Source organism: Sinocyclocheilus rhinocerous, unplaced genomic scaffold (assembly GCF_001515625.1).
Source record: "Sinocyclocheilus rhinocerous isolate Xijiao unplaced genomic scaffold, SAMN03320098_v1.1 scaffold1008, whole genome shotgun sequence".
Taxonomy (NCBI): Eukaryota; Metazoa; Chordata; class Actinopteri; order Cypriniformes; family Cyprinidae; genus Sinocyclocheilus; species Sinocyclocheilus rhinocerous.
This window is the reverse complement of record NW_015632723.1, coordinates 111309-121351: the sequence shown is the minus strand read 5'-3', so window position 1 is coordinate 121351 and position 10043 is coordinate 111309. Positions and strand designations below refer to the sequence as shown.

At 37.1% G+C, this 10043-nt stretch overlaps 1 protein-coding gene and 1 non-coding gene across 2 annotated transcripts; one reads left to right on the top strand and one right to left on the bottom strand.

Moving 5' to 3' along the window:
- Window positions 1–1934: 1934 nt before the first annotated feature.
- trnaq-cug (transfer RNA glutamine (anticodon CUG)) lies at window positions 1935–2006 on the bottom strand. Its single transcript has one exon. It is a non-coding gene; the product is annotated as a tRNA-Gln (tRNA).
- Window positions 2007–2610: 604 nt separating this feature from the next.
- rab11a (RAB11a, member RAS oncogene family) lies at window positions 2611–9048 on the top strand. Its single transcript, XM_016555950.1, has 5 exons — window positions 2611–2790; window positions 4505–4700; window positions 5772–5965; window positions 6112–6192; window positions 6698–9048. The coding sequence occupies exons 1-5, from the start codon at window positions 2751–2753 to the stop codon at window positions 6832–6834; spliced, it is 648 nt and encodes a 215-aa protein (XP_016411436.1). The 5' UTR covers window positions 2611–2750; the 3' UTR covers window positions 6835–9048.
- The last annotated feature ends 995 nt before the right edge of the window (window positions 9049–10043 follow it).

Below are 10043 nucleotides of genomic sequence, written 5' to 3'. Positions count from 1 at the left end.
TAATTTTGCTATTTGCAATGGTTACTATTGTATTCAATTTTATTGAATTGTATTAAAATCAGTTAGTGTCAGTTTGAATCGCAAACATCATAATAATTATTAATGAAAATAATAGTATATGGAACCACAACAATTAAAAATCAAAAACATACAAAAATGTACTGTTCCCATTTTATTTTTATTCATAGATAATAACAGGTGAGATTTCAATTATATTTTGACCACTGAACTAGGAAATGTCTCCATTTTCCATTTCAGATATTCTAAAATGTAAGCCATCCAGTGACCTGTCACTTGCAAAACTAGCACTTTCACACTAAGTATCCAACTGTAAGCTCAAAAAAGCTTTAAAAAAATGGTATAGTAAACCTTCATTCTATAAAACATTTTTTCTTCTTCTAGTATGTTATTTATTTCTAGCATTTTTGTATGTATGTATGTATTTACTTATTTATTTTCAACTAAAACGTTTCTAAGAGGAAAACACCTAAAATATTAGAATATTTAATAGTGGCAAAAATGAAAGGCATTACATTGCCCATTGGTTGATAAGAACACATTTTGCAGTGAAGGAAACCCCCCAACTGTCCAGCAGGTGATTCTTTTCAAAGATGAATCAGCAACAAGAGTACATTACTGGCAGACGTACAGAATATAAATGCAGCTCTGATTACAGTCTTGTAAAGTTTGCTGCAAAGCACCATGGGATATTCCCTAGAACTTCTGGACGAAGTCTTCCTGCTAGATGAGTCTGGGTGATGTAATAAGAGAAAATAAGACAAAACGGGCGTAGCCATACTTTAAATCACACAACTTTATTTGTTAAATATGTTGGAATAGTCAAGGAATGTTGGGATGCTGCTTTATTCGGCTCTCTGAACTAGAATATAATAAGTACAAAACATTCTTATAAACCATTTTTTGTGTAATCAAAAAAAGCTTTTGATGTAAAAACTATAAAGTTCTGGGGAAAAAAAACAATAATCTAGACAAATTAATCTGTATTCAACAGAGTATCCCATATAATTGGCAGTAAAATATGTCTGGTATGCATTGCCAGGAAATGCACATGGTTGTCTATTATGAGTCACAGGCTTGGTTGCTATGATTGAGCAACTAAGTAGGACATTTGATACTTTTAAGAATTACAGAATGACTAAATACCTTCGGTGGCATCATTGCCCTTGTCATTTCCACACTTTCCACTCAAAATAAATTAAATATAGTTGGCTAAATATGAGATGAATGTGCATCATTTCAAATCTGAAATATCTGTTTTACTGTACACGTGACTCAGTGTGAGCCATGGGGACTTTCCTGTCACCACTGAAATTCATTTGCCTTTCATCTAGCTACCTAAAGAAGGTACAACTGTATGTTTTAGATTACTAAATGATAGCATTTAGAAAGCCCCTTGTTTATGTCTGTGTAATCACAGGTTCAGTATATTTCAACCATTTTTGTGTGACCTAAAACCAAAAACACGCACAATACTGCACCTTAGTGGTCGTACGTAAAGCTTCAATTTATTACGAATAAACCTTATGTTAGAAAACGCAGTTTAATTTTATTTTAGACAATTCATACCCGAATTACACCTTTTTTTAAATCTTTGTAATATTGTAATATTTTGTTAAAAAATTGATTTATCACAGTGTTTGAGTGTTTACGGATGTTTACGGTGTTTGCGCATAATTATTGTCCTTTTATGAACAGACGTTTCAGGCTCCTGTTACCTATCATTGGTAAACCCAGATTCTAATATTTCTTACCAAAATTTTAAAATTATTTTTAAAAGTATCTGTATTTATGTTCTACTGTTAGTGTTATCTGTATGAACCAAGGGTCTGAGAGTAACGCAATTTCAATTCTCTGTGTGTATGTGCTGTACATGTGGAAGAATTGACAATAAAGCAGACTTGACTTGAAAAGCTAGGTTCCACCGAGATTTGAACTCGGATCGCTGGATTCAGAGTCCAGAGTGCTAACCATTACACCATGGAACCACCCTACAGACAGATTCAAATCTATAGCTTTTGATGACTAGTTATAAAATACGTAGTTTCCTTTGTTGTTCGTTTTTTTTCCTGCGAACCGCTATCACCAGGAAATATGACCTAAACAACCCACTTTTAAAACCATACTTTAAAAATAACTCATAATAACACAATGGTATGCCACATATCTCACTGCAGGTCAAAAAAGGACATAAGTCTCTCTCTTTGCTATGTTTCCCGTTAAAAACATTAAAATGAAAGCACGACCACACAACCATTATTATAGCTGTTTATAATGCGATAGATCCCGTGTGAGAATTAGGTTGCATCATCAGCTACTGTAGCCAAGAACACTACAGTATACAGAAAATACCACACTGAACACAATGAATACAGGGCATTAAGATATACATTATCAACAAGGTACACAATATTTTACACAATTTACACAGTTTACACAGTTATTACGTTACAAACGTTACAATGGTATCTTGAAAGCTTTTCGTTTAAAAAAAAAACTGCCAAATAAAATCAAATTAATATTACAACAAGGATTTTATTTTGACAGTCTGTAAAGGCTCTAACCCGGAACACTTCGGGAGATGCTCACTGGTTCGGCTGCTTGCTAACTTGTTAGCATGGCTACTACCTAATCACAAATACACTGCAGTGCAGCAGCGGAGAGGACAGGGTCGGGTCTGTTCCACTTTTCCTTCACATTCTTCCATTGTTTGCGCTTTTGTTTTAATCGAGATGGGGACGCGAGACGACGAATATGACTACTTGTTTAAAGGTGAGCACAGAATATATTTGTTTCGAGCGTACAAGTTAAAGCGGCTCTGATAATCGAGGTTATTGTTAGTTAGTGTGGTTTTATATTAAACACCAAAGGCCAGCTAACCGGCTAGCTGATTTCGAACAGCCCAAACAAACTCCTGCTCCTCGGCTGAAATAGTATCATTTTAGTGCTTGTCGGTTTATGTGAAATATTGCTCAGTTACGGCACACTTTGTCCATATGGGTGATGGTTTTCACATACACTCAGTTTACCGTTGATCGGACCACACCTTGAAGCGTTAGCTGAAGTTAACCGAGACTGTCGCTGGAGGAGTTTAACGGAGCAGGCGGAGATTGGAAACGGCCTGTTTTCCCGATTGTTTTTCCAAGCATGTATGACTTTCTTCTGTGGATGACATAGGAGATATTTGGGACAACTAAAATCACCATTCACTTTCATTATATCATCTTCAATACAGTCAACGTGAACGGTGATTGAGGTTTGTCATTCCGCTTAACATCTCCTTTTGCGTTTTACTGACAAACATGAAGAAATACGGGTTTGGAACAACATGAATAATGACGGCATTTACATGTTTTGGACGAACTGTCTTTAAAAAAAAAAGACATTTGTTTGTGTGAGCTTATTGTTATTGTCTTAAAGTAAGTAAAAATAAGGTGTCAGGTGACGCGGCCTCTCTTTGCGTACGTATGTTTTTTATCGTTGTTTTTCCTTCATGAAAGTGTATGAAATGTCTGTCTTTTTGGGATAAATCCCTGAAACAAGTTGTGTTTTCCCATTTAGTGATCTTTGCAATGCATTGTTCTAGCAGTTTGAGGTTTCACTCCTGTGAGACATGTTGTGTCATCAGTTAGGAAATTACGTGCTGACATGTGATTCGTAGTAAACTACCTCTCTAATCTAGCAGTTTGGTGATGTTCAGTGTACATGTCTTAAGATAAGAGTAGAACATTTCTGTAAGCCCAAGTTCGAGTCACAACAATGTTACCAAAAATCACTGACTGTCATCACTGCCACAATGACTTTTTTTTCCCACTTATTTAAATGCACTTCACTTTCAAATTAGACTGTGGCATATGGTTGTGACATAAGCACTCAGTTTCCAAATGTGAAGAGGGTTGTTCCTTTATTTAATTTTAGACAGAAGTGTCTTAGATTTTATCACTTACTTTATCACTTAAACTGCTATTTAAATGGATAGTACACCCAAAAATGAAAATGGTAATTTACTCACCCATTCTTCGAAACACAAATGAAGATATTTTATATTGAAACCTGAGAGATTTCTGTTTCTCCATTAAAAGTCCATGTAATCAAAACTTTGACAGTTCAAAAAAACAAGACTCCAGTCCAAGTCTTCTGAAAACACACAATTGCTTTATGTGATGAACAGATTTAATTTAGGCTTTTATTCATATCTGGACATCAATCAATGCATGTACATAGAGTACATCGAATTATGGTAAACACAGAGCATGTTTGTTTCTGAACTGTCAATGTTTTGATGGAATTAACATTCAACGGAGGGACAGAAATCACTCAGGTTTCATTAAAATATCTTCATTTGTGTTTTGAAGATGCAAAAAATTCTGACGGGTTTGGAAATACATGACAGGATTTTCATTTTTAGGTAAACTAATCCTTTTAAAAGAGGTTGTGTTGTTGATCTGATGTTGGATATAAAACCTTGATTTGTTTTATTTTGAAGTGGTCCTGATTGGAGACTCTGGTGTGGGGAAGAGTAACCTGCTGTCTCGTTTCACCCGCAATGAATTCAACCTTGAGAGCAAAAGCACTATTGGAGTAGAGTTCGCTACACGTAGCATTCAGGTGGATGGAAAGACGGTGAAAGCTCAGATCTGGGACACAGCTGGACAGGAACGCTACCGGGCCATCACTTCAGCGTAAGGTTCTTCAAATGTCAAAAGTGTCATTCCTCATATAACAGATACCAGTTGACATTTCTTGATTTGTTTTTCTGTTTGATAAAATCGATTCACGCCAAGGACGTTAAGTATAACTAAGTTTTAATAATCATCCTAATTCTTAGATTAGAGAAGTCCAAACCATAATTATCAAGATAACAACATATATTGTAGAATCACTTTCAGAACAGTTTTTGTCCAGTTGAAGAATGTGATGGTCAGAATCCACCTGACTTTAAAGAGGTCAAGCATTTAAAATGGCAGACGAGATAACTGCTGCGAATGATGATAAAGTTATTGTGAGTTGGTGTGAATGTGATGTAGTTAACATTATAGTTATTTTTATAGAAAATTGTAAACTCAGTGTTCAGTTCAAAGTAGTGTTGTTTTTAGCGGCCTGTTTTAATTTTAGTTTTAGTCTAGTCTTTGTGTGAAACTGTCATTTTAGTTTTTATTAGTTTTAGTCACGTTCATACTCTTTTTATTCTGGAAACAGAAATACTGCAAAATAATAATAATAATAACGCGACTAAACGAGACGAAATAACGTTATAACATTTTGTTTCGTCTCGTTTTGGTCAACGAAAATTAAGAGACATTTTAGCATAGTTTTTATTTTGTAAACCACATTTAGTCTCGTTTTTATTCGTCAACGATATTGCATTATACATTTAATTATAGTCATCGTCACATGACCAGCATTTCGTCTCGTCTCGTTTTCGTCACGTGATAAAGGTTCGTTGACGACGATATTTAGTCATAATTTTCGTTGACGAAAGCAACACTAGTTCAAAATCAATGTGAAATGGCATTCCCAACCCCTATTAGCATAATCTGAGGTATTCCTAAATTTAGGAGGGGTTTGTGACATCACCCAAAAATGAAAGTTGTTTTTATAGTTGAATAAACAATTATGAAGACAAATATTTGTATTTTAATTGGAATAACCATTGAATTATTCACATTTCATATTCACTTTTAAGTGTACTCATTGAGCATATGCTTCAATTTTCCATCTACTTTTGATTTATTCTTCATGTTGGTCTACAGATATTACCGGGGAGCTGTTGGGGCCCTTCTAGTGTATGACATTGCCAAGCACCTGACTTATGAAAATGTGGAGCGTTGGCTTAAGGAGCTGAGAGACCACGCAGACAGCAACATAGTCATCATGCTCGTGGGCAATAAAAGTGACTTGCGTCACCTTCGGGCCGTGCCCACTGACGAAGCACGTGCATTTGCAGGTTAGATCCACAATAAACACTTAGAAGTAGACTTTTAACTCTTGATGATTTACAGGAAGTGTGTATAGCCAGGGCTTCTGTAGTTTCTTTGCATACTTTGTTAATTGTTACCATGACTGTTAATGTATGTTCTCTCATGTTTGCAGAGAAAAATGGCCTGTCCTTCCTAGAGACCTCAGCTTTGGATTCCACTAATGTCGAGACCGCTTTTCAGACCATCCTGACTGGTGAGTGTGCTTTGAAAAAGTGTGTTTCAGCGCACGCAGCGGATACTTAGAGTGCAAGTTTAAGGATGCTAAACTTTAATTTTTTTAATGAGGAATGCATGAATAAGGAAATACACACTAAACAGGAAATTACTGTAGGTTTGTCTAAAAGGAAAATAAAGATTGTAAATGATTGGCTGAAGGCCGTATCCTTATGAATGACTCATCAAAAGCCCTGCTTTGGTCGGGTAGGTTTCTCTAGCCTGACGTGACTGCAATAGAGAGTTTCCATCTTCTTTTGCTCCTCTGTTCGACTCCTGGCATCTGCAGAGGAGGAACAAATAATAAATGTTTCAAAAGCATCGCAGTTCGTTGCAATGCTATAACTACGTTCGCCCCTGACATCCAGTAATAACTGTAGGGTTTATAGGCTTTTATGGCAACACAAAGTCCATATGCATTACCAGTTCCTGGATTGTTGGCACCGTACATTGTCTTGGCATCAATATCTCTTTCTGTCCTGCAGAAATCTACCGGATCGTGTCCCAAAAGCAGATGTCTGACCGCCGAGACAATGACATGTCACCTAGCAACAATGTGGTGTCCATCCAGGTGCAACCTACTGAGAATAAACCAAAGATGCAGTGCTGCCAGAGCATCTAGCGGCACCAGTCCTGTCCCGTACCCTCCTCCAACCACCCACCTGCAACACCCCCTCCTCCCCTCCTCTTCAAGACTGCTTTGGGTCTGAGATGCAGCTGCACAACTAGGCTTGAGCACAGAGGCTGGTTCCAAAAGCTGGAATCTCAAAGGGTCACCACCTGCAGTCTGGACTAAGCTTGTTGTTTGTTTTTTTTTAAGTTGGTTTTCCTTTTTCCTGCCATGGTAGGCTTTTATATTGCAGAATTTTAATAATCATCTGTGTCGATCTTCACTGAAATGTCTTAATATATCATTTCATTCGCAAACGTGTGAGGCTCGCTCATGTATGTCTTCAGTAGCAGCCCCCTTGTCACTGGGGTGGAGGGGAGAAAACGTGCAGTATTGGAGGTTTTGCTATATTTAATGTTGTGATTGTAGAGAGATGATGTACCTGATAGATGTTCGATGACGATTAGGGCCCAAAGACCACAGTCTTCACCTTTCAGCCATCTTCCAAGTATGGTTTACATTGCATGTACATTTCCTTCACGCACTTGGCACGGGGTGCATCGCATTCTTGATTTCACCATCAGGCCAGTGGAAGAGGCCTTAAGGCATATAGCTACCACGCTGTTTTCTCTTCACCATCACGTGCTTCGAGGTAGAATAGTGGTTTTAGTGCCTTTTTTAACTTTTTTTTTTTCACGCATGTGCTTAAAACGCTGCACCTCTTCAGCTACCCGTGCCAGTGCAGCAAGGCCTTCATCACACACTAGAATTACGCTGTAGTGTAGTCTAACACAGATCCTTTCTTTTTGTATTCCAGCCCTTTTAGTTATTGTCTTCGAATAGCAAAAGTTCAGTTTGTAAAAACAATAATTGATGTCATAATGCGAAAAGAGGGGAAAGTACTTTAGCAAACAGGCACAAGTTCTCTTTGAAACACTACCACAGACCTATTCAGTATGAAACGAGGGAATAGAGACTTCCTCTAAAAGTAACGTAAACCCATTGTACTTTTGCAGCTCACGCTCTGTCGTTAAAGTCTGAACAGGAAAAACAGCAGCAGTGAATAGCGGCCAGCTGACGGCCACATCACATGAGAGCACTCTAGGGAATAGACTGGAGACTTTCTCTTTTTGTTTTTGCACTGAATGTAAAATATCTCTCCCGGTTCGACTTCCCGCCACTACAGTTAATGATCTTAAGACCTGTAACTTGTATTTATTCTGTGGTAGTCATTTAAATCGAGTTGTTAGCCTTTAATCTACGTGGCGAAGTGGTGAGACTTTTAAATGTTAAGACACAGTGTGATAATTTATGAATGTATTATGTGTTTTAGCCTACAAAAAAAGTCTTTGTCTTGAGTCCAGCAGATGGAGAAACTACCACAAGCTGTGATGCTCATCTTCGCTTAATGGCTGTCTAATAAAACTTACTCAGTGTGACACAAAATATCAGTAAAGACTGAACTAATAATGCATGTTGTATAACGGTCACCACAGGTGACCTCGGAGTGGAAGAATACTGTAGACCTCAGCATCTTAGTCTGCAACCCTGAAGTCATTTATTTGCTGGAAAATTCATTTTGGTTATCGAGCCCCTTGACTTCAATTACCCCAGCCCTAGGTAAAACAACATAGTTTGCTACGATCATTCTCAGCAGTATCAGGACACATTCCAAGTGGAATTGAAGGCCCTTAAAGGCTGCAGTGTAATTAGTTAATCAGAATGAACCGACATTACTGCATAAGTGCATGTGAGTCATTTTACTGTTTTTAGTCTCCTGTATCTTATAGGGTAAAACTCTAGGTCTTTATAAGCAGCACATTGAGGTAATACAGTACTTCCTGCAATTAAAAGGAAAAGACCTTGTGCTTATACACGCGTTAGGGTCCGTTTGTGTTTTAGGACCCTGACTCTGATTGTATGACTGTTCTTTAAAGGCAGGGGTCTCTGGTGCCAACGGGGGCCAGTGCCAATGATGTGAGGGTACAGATGGCACAACTATGACCTGCCCATGCACTGCACATAGCTGGTGTGTCCTAGTAAGATTACCCGGATATTTCTTTTCTGACTCAGATCTTTCACGTATTGCCTCGAGAACTTTATTTCTTTTTGTTTCTTTTGTCTGCACTGTACTGTGATTTATTTTGTATTGTTATGATTATACTATTACTCTGTCCACTGTAATTCCAATTTAAAAGAGCAAATAAAATATGTAGTTAATTCAAATTTTGGCCTGTACTGTTCTTTGTGTTTAAAGTAATAGTAGGCCAAAATACATAATGTCTATAATCCATAATTATGCTTCCTCCAGTGAAAAATCCATCCCCCGTTGTCTTCTCACATCAAAATCTACCAACATATTTGTTTAGAACTGTTTTCGCTTGTAATCAGTGCTTGATCTGTGCATATTTCTCTCCTGATTCAGATGAGATGAAAGATCACTGGAGAAAGCAATATTATGGATAGAAGACTCATATTTTAACTGAAATCATCCAATCCTTGATGGAATTGTTTCTTACAAACACCCCGTTTTTCACTTCAAAAGATGTTAATTGATGGACTGAAGTTGTGTGTTACTTGTGTATTATTGTGATGTTTTCATCAGCTGTTTGGACTCTCATTCTGACGGCACCCATTCACTGCAGAGGATCCATTGGTGAGCAAGTGATGTAATGCTAAAAATTGCTCCAAATATGTTTTCATAAAGAAATAAAAACATCTACACCTTGAATGGCCTAAGGGTGAGTAAATTTGAAGCAAATTTGTATTTTTTTGGGTGGACTATTCCTTTAACCTTTGTTTAAAAGCTCAGAGTTGTCATGTAAGAGTTTTTTTTTAACCTCTAACCACTGCTGTTATGTTGTGCTGTTACTTCTTATTTTTTGATATATTTTATTTCAGTTCCTTAAGGCATGACCACTATGTCCTAATTTTTTAAGTTGGTAAAAGTGGTTGGTTTATTCAAAAGGAAGCAGTTATATAATGTAACCGATAATGTTCAGTACAGATGTGGCGATGATTATTTTCATAATGGTTAGCCGTTGAAGTATGTGTAATATCCTTAAGACAGGCTTAAAATTAGGACTCTCTCTCTCTCTCTCTCTATATATATATATATACACAGTGCCTTGCGAAAGTATTCATACCCCTTCATTTTGTTTCACTTTTGTTATATTGCTGCCTTATGCTAAACTGCTTTAAATTACTTTTTTTCCCACATC